The sequence below is a fragment of the Manacus vitellinus genome, unplaced genomic scaffold (genome assembly GCF_001715985.3).
Source record: "Manacus vitellinus isolate BGI_N305 unplaced genomic scaffold, ASM171598v3 scaffold_1_pilon, whole genome shotgun sequence".
In the NCBI taxonomy this organism is placed as follows: Eukaryota; Metazoa; Chordata; class Aves; order Passeriformes; family Pipridae; genus Manacus; species Manacus vitellinus.
In genome coordinates, this window is record NW_021939396.1 from 56220262 (window position 1) to 56236779 (window position 16518).

Genomic DNA, 16518 nt, shown 5'->3' on the forward strand with positions numbered 1-16518 from the left:
AAAAAAAAATCTGAAAGCCTCATTTTTAGTGGATTTTATGCACTTACTTCTTTTGAATTTAATAACTTCTTTCTTGATTACAAGCTTATCATAAAAGATAAAGCAACCAAGTAAGAGCATGATATATCTGCACTTAGTGCAAATGGCAATTGTGCTCTCCTGGATAAGGATTTTCAAGAGACTCCTAGCTTGCACAGCCATGCCTTTTATTAGGGAAACTAGATGAAAGTTGAATATTACCTCTTAAAATTCTGTAGTCTATTCAGGGAATCCATCTTCATTTTAATTGTACTTTCTTCTGCAGGGTTAGAAATTATTTTACAGCTTTTAGAATTTGAAGGTATTTTAGAGTTTAATTTTCTTTGAAAACACAAACATGATAAATATCACATCCTTCAAGATAGCCGGATCTTCAAAATTCTATTTAACTGTGAATGTGGTCTAAATATTTTCATTTTCTTTCATGAAAGCTATTAAGACTAAAGGTTATTGTGAGGCTATTTATGCTAGTCTAAGTGCTGGTGAACAGAAATTATGTATATATATATATAAATGTTAACATTTTATAATTCATTTTGTTAAAATGCAGGAAGACAGGATGCAGCCACTGTATGTCCCTAATTTTCAAGGGAAAAGGTGATGAAGGCAGAGTTGTCATTTAAATAAACACATAAAGCCCTTTCCTTAATATTGAAAGAGAAAAGTTTAAAGCATATACAAAGTGACTATAGAGATTTTAGCTCTTAGAGGTTAAAAATTATTTTCATTTTCCAGAATAGCAAACAGAAGTATTTACTTCTGCCATTGCTACAGTTGCTTTCCATAACTGTAAAATGTTGCAAAATAATGAGAAAATAGCAGATAGAGCTATGCTCATTTTGAGGTAAACACAGCACTTGCACTAAGGCTTATTGCAACAACAAATGTATTAGTAATTTATCCAGATTTTTCAACATGAATAGTTTCTTCAAGAACTTGTACAGTTTAGTAAAATAGAAATGTGTAATAGAAAATAAGCATCCAGATCTTCTGTGGTCTTATTATATTGTACTTGCATTTAATGAAGTCATGTAACTCTGCAGCCCTATGTCACCCCATGAAATCCACGCATATTTCTACGCTTTGAATGAGCTCTCACCATCCTCGTGGGAGTGGTTACCTCCATTAGAAATCATTTGGCATTGAGTGCTCTCACTTTTTGTGTCTCTGAAACAGAAAAAATATGGTAAACTATCTGCATTTTGACTTAGAAACTATGAGAAAGATCGTTGGAATCAAGTGTGGAGGAGCAGGAATCAGAGTGGGAACAGTTCCGGGCATGGAAAAAGATATACAACAATTGAAAAAGGACTTTATTATATGGATTTTACAGTTCTTACGTAGTTTCAAATGTGTATTGTACGTCACCCCTACAGTTGTACTGCCCAGGCATGCCAGGAGTTGTCTGTTCCCTGCTTTCCCCGCTTCTCCCTCTGATTAGCTGAAAAAGCTGCAGTGTGGAGAGAGCTACCATTACATCTCTCCTCTCCCAGTTCCTCCCCAGTTCCTCCCTCTTCTCCTGACTCCCTACTCCTAATCGTTCCCCTGGTTGTCTGTCTCATGCTCCACCCCATTTTCTTGCCCTTTCCACGCCAGAGCTTATATAAACCCCCGCACACTTTCAGTGAACGGCCATCGCACCTCCAACCTTTGAGTCGGACCGTTTGTGCAGTGTCGCGGTCCCACAGCCCTCCCCCTCGGACCGTGGCAATCAAGTATGCTGAAATATAAGTCTTTGAAGAGACTCGGCAGCCACCAGTACGAGGGGAAGAGACCTCCCCATTCGAGCACAGACAGCAAATGCTGACTTGCAGAGCTGCCTGCTTTTAAGAGTTGTCCTGCCCTGAAGCTGACTGTTCTGCAATACTATGGGATGAGCATTTAACAACCACTTTACAAAATACAATCATCACACAACACAGCAAGTGGAAAAGAATCGGGTTCTGGTGGTCCATCCCTGCTTTTTGCTTGGAGGGGTGGGAGATCAGCCGATAATTACATTTCTAGTAATGACCTGATCCAGCCATAAGCATCACACAGTCAGCTGAATAATTTACAAGCATTGCAAAACAAACAAACAAACAAAAATCTCCTGTCAGTGGAAAATCACCCAGTTAGGAAGAAAAGACTAACTACAGATAGACATGGTCCTGCTATAACTTTCAGAGGTGTTACTCAGGTTTTGCTTTGAATTAACTCACTTATCTCTGACCCTGACTTAAATAAAATATTTATGTGTTGAAAGAAATTAAAACACCCTGCTAGATACTCCAGAAGCATGGTCAGAAAAACTGTGGTGCTCAGAGATCAATGCATTTTTCCCTCAAACTCTTTCAGTATAGAATACTGAAAAACTTAGGACCATAGTTACATAGTAGTACTTAAAAGACAACACAGGCCTGCATAATAGAGGGGGTTTTGCCTCAAGTGAAAGATTTGAAGTGCTTATATACTGGAAACCAATAGATTTTTTTTCTCAAATATTTTCTACAGCATTGTAATGTAACTAAAATGGATGCACACACCTCATGTCCTAAATAAACTGCTATATTAACATAATTGTCACCTGTAATATCAGCAAGAGCTCTTTTTCAATTGTTAGCATCTTGAATTGAAATCTCCTTCAAAACTGAAACACATACCTTGCTGTTTTGAACCTAATATAACACAACACAACGGTCAACATTTTCAGTTCTTGAATCTGAGCATACACTGTGCACACCTGCAATGTTAAAAATTACAATTCACCAACAGCAAATGTTGATCTCAAAAACCCCTTTATTAAGAACAATCCAAACCAGAAACTCTAATACTATACAGTAACAATTTCAATGCATAATTTAAGAAAATTATGGATTTTTCACATCCTTTCCCCTATACATTCCTTCTTTTGTGTACATACTTTACATAGTAGCATAATTATAATTTCCCATTGGGATTACAGAATAAATAGTTTGAACCACGTATAGTGCAATTTCTTTGGTTCAAAGCAATGAACTCCTTCCTCAAAGGCTTCATAAATTTCTTCCATAGCACATATGCTGCTGCCACAGAACTGTGAATCAGAAGTGCTTTCCTTGAATTTCAGGCTCCCATTGAACAAGCTGTTCAAGTACAACATGAGGAGTCAACTGATGTCACTAACAATCAAGAAGCTGCACTATATTCTCCAAGCATTTTACATAGTAGGCATGTAGTTCATTTTCTTCTGGCTGTGGAGAAGCTAAAAGGAAGAAAAAACAAGATTTGAATTTCTAGTTGATACTTAATACAAAATTACTTTTCCAAAGATTGTACCAAATCCCTTGCTAGAATTTACTTTATGACCTTAACTTCTGCATTATGAGTAGCAAATCAAACACTAGTACTTTATGTTGCAAGGTTTGTTTTGGTTTTCTCTTCAGATAGGACAAAAAAGGAAATGTAAAATAACAAAAGCCGTATTGAAAAATTCCACCATTGCACTCAGAAGGACAATTTACCATTTTAGTTCAATTATCACTATTAAGTGATCAAACTTTTTATAGCATAGGCTAGTTGAGAACCTTAAGGCAGGAAAATATTGATGACAATATTGATGACATATTACATGACTGTAAGCTATAACAATTACAGCATAAAATCTTTTATACACCATATTTTGATACGTAAATGTTTATTGAATTAAAAATCAATAGTTCAGTCTAGGACTTTATGTTCTAAAGTAGTATGCAAGTAAACGGGGATTAATGTTATGAGGTGTTAGTCTGTAAAAGCTGCATATTTCCACCTTGTTGATTCAACAAGCTGAACCTACAGCATCGAAGCTATTCAAACAATAGTTATGCTCATTCACTTAAGCAAAAAATCTCAAGCTTTCAGAATGTCGGGTTACTCATTGTACTTGTTTTAAGATTGGAACCCTTCTCTCTGTGGCTGAACACTGTGAGGCTGACCACTGTTAAGCAAAGTCAATGCTAAAAGAAAAATTTTTCTTATCACTAAATTTAGGAATTAACACAGACCTGTACTGTGAAAATAAAGAATTTTGTTACAAGCATGATCAGATCTACACTTAGAAACTAATCTTAGCAATTACCCAGGGTCTTATTTATAATTTGTTAACCAAGAGGCATTTTTCTCTATCTGTATTTATAGGATGCCTAACCATAAACCATATTGCTCCTTGTGATTTTAGAGATAAAAGTATAATTTAAAAAACTTGTAGCACAACAAAAACTTATTGCAATGACATAAATTTAAATGTTTTCATGATGGAAAAATAAAGAATTGGCCTTAGGTGTAAGTAAGACTTACTTTTCTTCACTAAAGAATAGGCCTCATCTATTCTTCTCCTTATTGATGGATTCTTCAAAGTCACTTTTGCCTGTAGCACACACAGACACACAAAATAGAATGAGCTGACTTTCTTCTCCACATGATCACACTTCAACAGCAAAGTTTAGAGAATGATAATAATTCAGCAGAGCATGAGATGCAGGAATTTTAGAATTAACATATGACTGTATTATCATACAGATTGCATTTATATAAGCTGTCACAAATTACAGAGGACAAGCCACTTCTTTATCACGTTGTTTAATCTCCTAGACTCAGCAGCTACACAACTAAAATAAAATCGAATGACTACTGTAAAATTCATTATTATTTACTTAGAGACTACTGTATTACAGTTTACAGCATAAAAGTATAACATTACAATTTTTTCAAGCATTTCTCAAATACTAACCTTCTGATAGTTGTGCAGCAAAGCCCAAAGCGAAGCTGCTCCTATTCTCTGAACAGAAGGACTGTCACTTTCCAAACAGGCAGACAGTACTCCAATCGCTTGCTCTAATGAGAGAAATAAAAAAAAATGAACCCAAAAGTATCTAGAAAATATAATCAAAAGTACATTAATATATTTACATGCCTCAGTTTATTAATGCTTGGAGTACACTTAGTTTTATGACAAGTATTGGTATGGCAGAGGAATTACAGAAACTTTATTATTGATTAAATTTCAATATGCTCATGAAATTGGCAGACTACACTGAAAGAAATGTTGAAAACAATATAGCAAAACAAAGACAAGTAATGCTAAAAAATTAAGCCATCAGAAACAAAACACACACATTATGTACAGCCATCAGCTATGCATAGGGACTGAGTAAGCCATGAAACTGTTTTATAACTCCCAGTAGCCACAATTAGAACCACATCAGGATGGATATTAAGATGTTTCTATTTTCCTTCATACTTATTATGCAGATGATTTGCAACCAATGAGAAATATTTGCCACTCCAGTGTAGGTGCCTTAATTTTCTATCATTGCTCTGAAGCCAGACTCTTCAAATTTGCTTGTTCACTTCACAACAAAGATGCACAGATTATGTAACTGAATAATAAATGCTTAATCAAGGCAACAAATCCACATCTTAGTTAAAAATAAAAAGCATGAACACTATGGAAAACCTGCTGAGAAGTTATAACAAAGACAAGAGCATTCTCTCTGCAATTAAATGGGGGAAAGAAACATGCCTTTTACAAACCACCAAGAAAAAAGTTCTGTGTGTGTTGTTAGATTAAATATATATGCCATGATCATACCTTTATCATTATCATAATCATTTTCCACACATGACAAGACATAAAATAGTTTGTCTCAACATCCATGACTTGTAGGAGCTAATATGGCTTTGTCCAACTGAAACATAGGACCTTCAGTTATTTCAAACTGACTGACACAAGGAATCCTTCAATCCTCCCTGAAAAACTTGCTGTTTGAGAAAACTGCAAAAATTCTTTAATTCATGTGTTACTATATCCAAATGATCTATCCCACAATGAATCTTGATTTTCTTTTTAAAACTATTTATTTGCTTTTCCTTTTATTATTTTAATTGCCTCTCTGCCAAAATATGTGCTCTGTAATCACTTCTACAAAAATAATTTTTATAAAAATGCTTTTCTAAAAAGCAACAATTGAGTTCTTTGTCAGTAACCCAAACTGCAATGAAAATATAGTCTTCTGGAAGCCACAATATTCTCAGAATACAACAGCATGTATTCCCTTTAGATACTTACCATTACCTAATATCTTTGGTTTATTAGTTGGACTAAAACATAGGTTATGTAGAATAAGAAGTGCTAGATGTTGGCTGCTCTTGTGTTTGTATTTACACATTTCCACGATCTGGTCTAAAAAACCATTTATCTTCATGACCATCTGCTGTCCATCTTCTCCAAAAGATATGTTCAGTAGCAGTTTTAGCCAAAGAGTAGACACATTACCAGGATTTTTATTACTTCTTTTTGGTAATGAAAGAGACAAAAAGTTCTGCAGGAAGTTACTCTGTCAAAAGAAAGAAAAAGGATGTTAGAATTTACAGTATTCCATGGCTTGTTTGCTGCTGTTTGACCTTCCAATCTATGTACTTCCCCAAAAACTGGTACTAACATTTCATTCACATATTTCAGGCAACTCATTATTAGTCAAGGACTTTTGAAAGAATTACATATGAAAAAGAATCTACTTCCTGCTTAGAAAGTTAATATGGTGAGGTAAATTTTCTTCTATAATAATTTATGCAGGGTAGATAAATAAAAGTGGGTCCAGTACGATATATTTCTTTAAAGGCTAATTCTCACCACTATATAGGTTTTCTGTTTTGCACTTAGCATTTCTGCCCAAAAATAAGCTAGAAACATTTTAAGTGAATCACTGCACTACTCAGATAATGTATTCTTGATTTCTTATTTATTATTGCATGTGTTATTAGCAAATGTTAATAACATCTCAAGTTGGAAGTGACTCATAAGGACCTACAGCACCACTCCTCCCTTCACTGACAGCCAGAGGAATATCCTTTTAATTTTTGCAAGATATGAAGAAAAACTGTATGTCATATCAATGCAGTTCTATCTCAGGGTTTGTCTCCACTTTAAGGAGATTCTGAGCAGGTGAAAATCTATCACCATGTTACAAGAGGGAGATGTTCTAACAAATTCCTGTGATGATAAAGTCCTTGATCTCACTGATGATAAATTCCCCATCTCACTGAACCTTGACAATATATACAAGCATCTGGTCAAAAGCAAACAACCCACCATACAAACTCGTTGTTTTCTTCACATGAATATAATATTGGTAATTTAATTTTCACAGATGGAATTAGTTATTCAGCATTGCTTACACTTATGAAAGGAGAGCTCAGGAGAGAGAACAAAGACTAACACATTAAAGTGAAACTCTGAAGAGAGTAAAAGCAAGAACAATTCACAGAACATAACAGTTGCTACAGAAAAGATCTCAAATTCTTTATCTCTATCAAAAAGTTTGAATATGAGCCATTTTCCAACTTTATGATTAGGTTTTACATAATTAGCATCACAAAAAGATCATATTTCCCCCTGCATTTTCTAACAGGTCCATGCACAGAACATTGTCAATAGAGATTGAAAGAAATGGTTGCAATTGTTAAATTACTATAAAATATGATAAAGATAAATAACTTTTTCTAATTTCTTTTGTGTTAGCTCATCTTATGTCACTACATGGCTGACTTTCAACATGGCCTGACTTCTTTTCCCAAGTTGTTGAATTAATTCAAATTATCAAAGTTTAAGAGAAACAGATTTTTCAAATAACATTTGAAAAAACAGAGAAAGGATCATTCTGTATACAAATTAAAAAATAATAAGACACTGCATACATTTGTGTAACAAGAATAGATTTCTATCTAACATCCAACTACTGACATGTAGGACATCTTCCCTAAAACTTCTATAAAGATTATGTTTCACACAGTATACCTAATGATTAATACGTTTAATTTCTTGTTTACTCACGTGCAGTTTGTTCTACCGCATGCTCACTTTCATGATCCAATAGTGATTGCTACTATACATATGGGTTTTAAAAATTTTACACCCCAGTGAAACTGAGAGGTTATAAAAGGTTGCATCTGTCCAGACTATGAATTTCAGGTTGCTTGTAGGGAACGGTAACACAACTAACTGAGAAGACAAAATGGTTTTGATTCCTGCAGAAGCATTTCTACATGATCACAGGACACTCCATATTGAAAGACAAGCATTTATTAAAAACAAAACTGCAACCATCACATTGCTAAAATCAAGAATATTATTTACTTACCTTCTGAATAATGCCTTTACAGTCATGAGACAGAGCAAGGTTAGAAATTAGACAAAAGACCACCTGCTGAACTGGGCTGTTATCATTTGACACTTGGGAAGCCAATCTCAAGATGTTATGCATTAATGAATTGCCAGCTGCACCTCGTGCAGACAGAAGTGATGATTGTCCACCACTGGTCCAACAAAGTGAAGCACAACCTTAAAGCAATGAAACATCATATTAGAAATGCAGATGTATATTCAAAAGAAAACCTATAGAAAGAGCATCCAGCTGCTTAAAGTTGAGATGGAATTTTTGAAAGGATTTGTTATGTATTTTTTCTTTGAACCACAATGAAGTAAATGGGACATACTTTAAATAGAAACCTGCCTGAATGTGGCAGTTTACTGGAATAGGCGTCTACTGTTCTATTGTTCCAAAATCTAAGAGGCGATTCTGCTGTTAAATAGAAGCCATTGCTCCGCCTCAGAGTGTCTCTTTAAAAACTGGAACATTGTATATAAGGCATTATACAATTATTTGGCAACAGAATCTGAAGGGATCCTCTGAAAATGGTTTAGAAAACAGATGTCTCTGTATAATCTGAAAGGACTAATATAAGTTTTTTAGTATATTTTTTCTGAGAAATAAAAGCACTGTCTGCACCTGTCATTACACTGTACAACAGCAGCATGCACAAACCTAGGCTATAGAGCTACAAGCTCAAATTAACACAGCAGCAGGGAACAACTATGTTACCTGCCTGATGCTTATGCACAAATACAGATATAAACCTTTTTGTCTAGTGGCATTTGCCATCTGCAACAAAGGTTAACTTCTGCCATGGCAAAAGTAAACAAAAATGAGATAGTGTTTAACTGTTACAAATATCTATATGCATTTCTTTGACTACACTGAGGAGAAGGGGTTAACCAGTTCAGAGTAGGTAGATTTGGGACACCTCATAAACCAGCTATTCTGAACAGAAAGAAAAAACATGATTGATCAGAGAACACTTGCTCTCATCAGCAAGAAAAAAAATGTAGTCTAGAGTCACTCAGCGTTAAGAAACAAGAAAGACCATCAGAACTTCAGCTTGATTTCTCCCACGTTGACACGACACTATATTTAAATTTTATACCCTGTGGTTGACTATTAGACATTTGAGCTTTCTTCAGTCCATATTAAAAAAAATTCTTTATGAAAAAAAAGCCATTGCAAGATCATTTAGGTCTGGAGACATTAACTTAAGAAAAAGAGTGAAAAAAGCTCAAGAGACTTTTCAGTTAATATATTTTAACCTTGCTAACTCTTTTATTGTATCTTGACAAGGAGAAATGAACAGACACTTATATGTCTCTTCAAGGCACTAGCAAAACATTTTCTGAGTGAATAACCAGGATATGGAATAAGAAAAATCCATACTAGAAAAAATCCACTACTAGGTTTCTAGTAGTGGGGATAATTATCAATGGAAATAACAGATAAGTTTGCTCAAATGAACAAGAAAATCCTTATGAAAAATATATGAACGCAAGCTACTGAGTCGAAGGCATAAATAAATGGAAGAAATTTAGTACAAAATATTAAATTTAATATTGACTATTTTAAAACTAGAATGTTCTCAATAAGGAGTGAAGTAATGTACTCATACACTGTTCTCTATCAAAGAATTCCTAGAGTAGTACTTCTACGACATAACTATTCATCTTTGTAGGACATTCAGTGAAACCTTCAAACATAATGGTTTGAATTAAATGCTACGTAATCCTTCAGTACAGTTGTAGTCTTGCTAAATCCAACACTCTGAAACAGGATCTGAATAAAAGTCTTGAATGTATTAAAATCAAAACTCTTGATAGACTTTGATGAACCAGGGCTTTTATACTTTCCTTTTATGGTAGTAATAAACTTTCTTTTACTTTTATTATGGTTTCCATCTTAATTATTCTGGAAAAAATATTTTTATGTTTTACATCACAAAGTGACTCTCATACCTGCAGGATAGTTTGCAGTGTAGACACAAAGCAGATGCAGACCTATTTGCATTGAGGAGTCATCAGTTAAAAACCACGGCCACAGTGAATGAAGAACAGGAACGAGATGAGTTTTGAGCGCTGCCACCTGCAAAAACATGAGGAAGAATTTAAACTACTATACTCTTAAATACATTTAAAATGAAGTGTAGTGACAAAAGCATATTGTAATCTTACGTTGTGTTATCTTTATGTTTTATCTTATGGTTTAAAAGATTGTACAGAGAACTGACACCTTCATTTCAACACCAATGAAATTAACTCTATGCAAGCGAAAACCTGCATGTTTTCAATTACTGAGAGACATGCAAACAAAAGTAAAGACTTATTCATTCCAACTGTGATTGTTCAAGAGCTCTCTATTCTATAGTTTTATTCAACTCCAACTAAAGTAATTACTGGAACTCAAAAAGCATGGAAATAGAAAAATGCAGTTGTGTACAGAGCAAATGATAGAAATCTTCAGTTATCGACAGAAACCTCCTTATCTTCTGCAAGCAATTGTCTCTGCAGGTCCTGATCAAAACAAGAAAAACATTCCATAACAATTTTAGCTGAGATTATGGCACAACCAAGTTATGGGGATCTTAGGGATAATTAGATTGCTTATTCAGAAACAGGTGTTCTCTATACAAAAGGAATGCTAATACATGCCCTAGAAAAGGGGTACTTCTGGAAAATCAGGAAATCTTGTGGTTCCACTAATGTATGTGCTAAAAGTAGAACAAGTTGTATAAATAGCACAAGTAACATGATACCAAGACAAATTAAACTGTGAAAGAGAAAATGAAAATAAATATGTGAATGGTATCAGCAATACGAAAGAGCAAGAACAGCGATCAGAAAGAATAGAGGAAAAAATGAGAAAAGGTAATCTAGTATTTTACCCATAGAAAAAACAGCTAGGCAGAACTGAAGTTGAAACGAATTTTAGAAGAACAGAGAAAAAGATAAAGAATGTGAAATGAAAAGAAGAAATTCAAGATTCTGAGCAAGAAAATTATTTTTAAAAAATCAAGATGGAAACAAAACTGTGTTGTGGAAGATTAGTGCAATTTAACTCAGATAAAGAAAAGTAAATGGTAAATTATTATTTAGGGTTTGTTTTTTGTTTTGTTTGAGTTGGGTTTTTTGTTTTGGGTTTTTTGTCTTTCAGAAAGGAAAAGAAAATAAGGAGAGAGGAATAAGGAGAAGAAACCACTTTCCAAGATCTGAAGCTATTTCTATGTGCCTTTCTGGTGGTCCCACACTTTTCTCCACATTCCTTTCTCATATCATATGCTTTGAAAATTAGAATTATTTAATTAAGCAAAACAGAAGTGGATATAAAAGATAATAGCCATCTGAAACCACTGGGAGATGATGTTTCAATAAGACCATCGAGTTCCTAATGCATGTATGAAATATTCTTGGAAACTGGGAATAATAGTGAAATTTGAAGCATTTCCTGCTATTAATATTAAACTTAAATTTAGCCAGCTTGAAAATAGCTTCAAAGTAGAAAATAAATTATCTTCATTAGCTAACTGAATGTGTTCACATTACTTCAGTATAAGAATACTTACTTTGCATTCTTCATTTTGAAAGAGACAATTCCTGAGGAGCTGCATAGAACACCTTAAATCCTTGAGAAGGTTCTCCTCCTATCCAGAGAAAAATAATTGAAGATTGTCAACATAGGACCAGAATGAGTTTTGTACAAGGAAGAAAGAGATTTCTAAGGAGAAGTGCAAATCTAAGGCATTAACATTTGGGTCACATCTCTTCCACAGTTTTCTTCTGACCTCAGGTAGGATTCATCTCATATTTACTAAAGACATTTATAACAAGTTACTTAGAGTCATCCTCATCTCTCTTATAACCCACAGAGACTATTTCTAGGGGCACCGATCTGACCAAATGCAGACATCAGCTCCATTTCTCTTACAATTAATGAAGAATGGCTGGGAACATTTCCAAGAATTGGTTCCATCCTAAAGACATCTAAAACAAGTCAAATGAATCACTCCCGAGGAAAAAGAAAGGTGCTTCTCAGATAAAAACAAGGTTAAACTAACTCTGTCTTGCAGATCTCTACATTTGGTCAGACCAATCCATCCTTATATTCCCAGGGTCTTAGCCTCCCATCCTTAATAAAGGAAATAGCTTCCAACCTGATAAGAATATCACGAAGATAAATACAGACCATTGGACAGTGAGGTACTATACTGAGATTAAAGTACACAAGTAAACAAAAAATCCATCTTCATGATAGAGCTGTGACGCTGGAGGCTAATGATCACTGACCTAACTTCTATAAGGTTGACACAGTAAAACACTTATGAAAGATGATCAAATTCCAACAAGCCTCTTCACCACAGCATACTATTTCTGCCTTATAAAGGAACAAAAATGTAAAATAGGATTTATGCTTAATCTCAGACAAGGTGAAGCAATAATGTATGCTTATAAATCATAACATGCACAGTTGATGACATTTAGAAATGAAGTAACAGTCTATCCCCCAAAGGTTAATGAAAGTCAGGTACAGTAGATAAAGAAAAAACATACCAGTCATCATTACAAATACATTTTATAACTGGTTTGTCTCACTTTTAGCCAAATAAAATGCTATCTCCAAGACATTATTTCAAGGAATTCCCTGTGTATTAATTTAGTTAATAAATATAATAACTCTAAAATGCCACAAGTTATAACTCCTATTTAATGTATAATGTTCTATGAGGCTGAAAAAGTTATGGATTGTGTTGATGGCACTGTTGTATTTACTTGTTTTAGGATATCTTGATTTTTACTAAGATCCTATTTTAAGGGCTTTTTTCGAAAGCTTGGCTATTTGTAAATACTTTCCATGCTCTTGGTTAGCATCACACTAATTATTGTGAAAGAAAAGGATTATCAGCTAAAACACATCAGTTGCCCTGAGAATGAAGCTAGGTCAAACACATTTTTCTCAACAGTTAAAAGAAAAAAAAGAGAAAAAAAAAATAAAAGAAGCTCTCATCACTTCATTTTGAGAGTTGTGCCTTGAAGTGGGTCGAGGGGCAGTTTTGTGAATGATCAGCTAAGTCTACTATGAAAGCAGTGTCTCAGTTTCCTTCACATGAAACTCTTTGTCATTATGCACTACATACGATGCTTACATACGCTTACATGTGAAGTAGCAATCTACAGTCCCAGCTCAGCTGGGAAATCTGCCACAAAGTCTTGCAAATCTTTCAAAGAATTTTTAATTCCTTGAATTAAAAAGTCTTTCTGACCTTTCTCAGAGGCTTCTTTCCTCTAATTTCTTTCAAGTCTTAAATTCCTTCTATGTTTAGCAGAGGAAATAAATGTCCCCAGCTTCCCTCTTCTCACCCCAAAAAAATACAAAGAACTAGTTGACTTCAACTTTACAAGACATATCCAGGGCAGGACACCTTTCAGCCTCCAGCCCTTGAAGAAGGGATAATAAATATGTTTAGCAGCTCTAAAGAAAAAATATTGTAGCCTTCAAATGTCAGGGTCAAACTTAAATTTTTTTAAGAGTTCATTGTTTTAAAACACAGTTCTACACTCTCACATATCAGGGCTAATGTCTGTGTCAAAACCTCAGAAAAATACTACTGAGCTCAAGAAATGCAGAAATACTCTGCAGGAAGATGTTTTCTGCAATTTCTGCTTTATGTGGGAGTGGACAAGATATCAAACTTGACAGCAGAGGTTACTGCCTGTATTTTAATAATTCTCTTAGATGAAAGTGGCAGAAAATAACCAGATTGCAACAAAAATCTTACGAAACTGTTGTATGATGGTAAGACATATCTAGATGTGGTAAGGAAGAGTTGGGTGATATGAGCATCTGGAATAATTGGAAGGAAGTTAAAAAAAAGGCTAAATAAAAAGATTGTGAATGGAGAAAAGAAACTAGGAGTGCAGGCGGCAGAAGGACCGCAAGTGTGACGTAAAAAAAAAAAACTGACAAGAAGTTAAAACCAGGGACAATTGAGTCTGATGAGAAGAAACTGAGATGCCTAGACCAAGTTTGAAGACGAACAGAATAAAAAGTACAATTGGAAGCCAGATAATAGAAGAAGGGGGAAAGTAAAAAAACCTATGATTTACATTCATAAGCAGACTGAAACTGGTTTTGGGATGGGAGGGAGATTGACTGACACAGGAATAGATAAAAACAAAATGGCTAGCACTGGTTGAAAGACAATGAGAAAGAAAACTTGAGAAAAACAAAAATTATTATTGTGGAAACAAGATGGGAAAAACTAGCTGGATTGGATAGAACCATGAAGTCACGGCTGAAAGTCCAACTGTGTTTGAAAACAATACAGTACTCTGATATTGCTGTAAGGCTAAATGTCATAAATTACAAGCACTGACAGATTACAAAAGGATGTTTGTGCATGTAAGCGAATGTCTGAAACTTAACTTTTACTCCTCAATCAGAATCCTTCTAGTTGCTGACTTCATCCAGAATGAGCTAATTCTGATAACCTCGACTAAGAGTGGAAAGTCCTGAATCCTCCAATTAATGAAAAGACATGAGACTGAGACAAAACCAGTAACTCAGAGGCTGATTGTGTGTTGTACTTTGCACATAGATTAAGTTACGGTAAACAGGAGCTTGGAGTTCCAGAAAGAAAAGTTGGTGCAAAAAGAAGGATTCCTGAAAAGGAATTGTCTTTGAAACAAAGAAAACAAAAGAAAAAGAAGAACATGAAGATCCTGGCTAAAGGAAGAACCCTGCAAGAAGATCCTAAGGGCTAGAGAGATGCATGGAGAAAAACACCAGTACTTTGTCCAGCAAACACCCAAGACACAGCTGCACAGTATGAACTGATGTGATTTTCTGCCTGACATTCCTGAAGTAGCAGTCATCTCCATGTTGGAAAAGGAAGCTGAGACCTAGTAAGACTTTACAGAAACTCCAGTGTCTAGATCCACTACAAGTTGTCTCATCCGTGACAGATACAATCAGTATCTTCCTCAAGAAAGAAAAAACAAACCAAATGAAAGAGAGCTGGGGAGTGCCTTATCATATCAGTCTTCTGGTTTTTATAGCTACCTTTTTTCTCTGTGCTTTCCCAGGCTTTAGGGAATCCAAATTCAGCTGTGCGTGAATGTGCTTCATGTTTTCTATACAGCCGTCTATCAGGTCAGCTGGAAGACAAAAACCAGTAACATTTATAATTACATTCACATTCAAAAACATTTTAAGAAACACAAAATATCTTTCTGGCAATGATCTTGTTGTTATCTTCTTGATATCAGAAAGTAACTAACAGTTTCTGAGATCAAGTGCATCCAGTTGAATGATCTCGAGAAGCCAGAATACATTTGAGTCCTCTTGCAACACAGTCCCATGAGAGGAATGCCAAAAGGAAGGACTGGTAAGATTGAGAGAGGAAGATGATTTGAGAAAGAGAGGATAACAAGTCATAACTCTTCAGGGTATTTTCAATGATGCTGCTTAGAAGAGTGAAGCTTCAAGAGGTTAGGGCACCCATTTGTATTACCCAACCCTTCCCTAATAACAGCAGATTTGCTGCACGTGAGGTGGGACAAAGGAAAGCAATTGTTCAGGTGACTCAAAGTGCAAAATGGAGAGTTATGTAATTGACAGGTGGACTGTACGGTGGCTGAGGTGGTTAGATGCTTACTCAGAGGGTAGGAGTCAATGGTTCAAAGTCCAGATGGAGACTGGTGACAAGTGGTGTCCCTCGGGGGTCCATGTTGGGGTCGGTACTGTTTAATGTATTCACCATAATAGAGTGGGATTGAGTGCACTCTCAGAAAGTTTTCAGATGACACCTAGTTGAGTGGTGTGATTGACATGCCTGAGGAATGGGATGTCATCTAGAGGGACCTGGACAAGCTCAAGAAGTGGGTCCAGATAAACCTCATTATGTTCAACAAGGTGATGTGAAAGGTGCTGGACTTTGGTTGGGGCAATCCCAAGTATCAATACAGGTTGGGGAATAAAGGGATTGAGAGCAGCCTTGCTAAGAAGGAATTGGGGCTGTTGGTGGATGAAAAGCTGGACGTGACTTGGAAATGTGCACTTAAGAGTCTAGAAGGACAAATGCATCATGGGCTGCATCAAAAGCAGCATGGCCAGCCGGTTGAGGGAGGGGATTCTGCCCCTCTACTCCTCTCTGGTGAGAGCCCACCTGGAGTTCTGCATCCAGCTGTGGGGGCCCCGGCACAGAAAGGTCCTGTTGGAGTGAGTCCAGAAGAGGATCACAATAATGATGGGAGGGATGTAATAGATCTATGAGGACAGGCTGAGAGAGTTGGGATTGTTCAGCCTGGAGAAGAGAAGGTTCCAA

General features: G+C 35.5%; 1 protein-coding gene across 2 annotated transcripts in view; it reads right to left on the bottom strand.

The window, feature by feature from the left end:
* Positions 1-1055: 1055 nt before the first annotated feature.
* RTTN (rotatin) overlaps positions 1056-16518 on the bottom strand; it is a 79110-nt gene continuing 63647 nt past the window's right edge. The window contains exons 42-50 of one of the 2 annotated variants that reach the window (XM_018082027.2): positions 15255-15349; positions 11761-11838; positions 10157-10283; positions 8178-8377; positions 6107-6374; positions 4769-4872; positions 4336-4405; positions 2682-2761; positions 1056-1206 (exon numbers count right to left, since the gene is read on the bottom strand). In XM_018082027.2, the coding sequence (XP_017937516.1) occupies positions 2697-2761; positions 4336-4405; positions 4769-4872; positions 6107-6374; positions 8178-8377; positions 10157-10283; positions 11761-11838; positions 15255-15349 (1007 nt within the window). In that variant the 3' untranslated portion in view covers positions 1056-1206; positions 2682-2696. Of the gene's footprint in view, positions 1207-2681; positions 2762-2807; positions 3263-4335; positions 4406-4768; positions 4873-6106; positions 6375-8177; positions 8378-10156; positions 10284-11760; positions 11839-15254; positions 15350-16518 lie in introns of those variants that run through there. The other variant, XM_018082016.2, reaches the window with a different exon arrangement.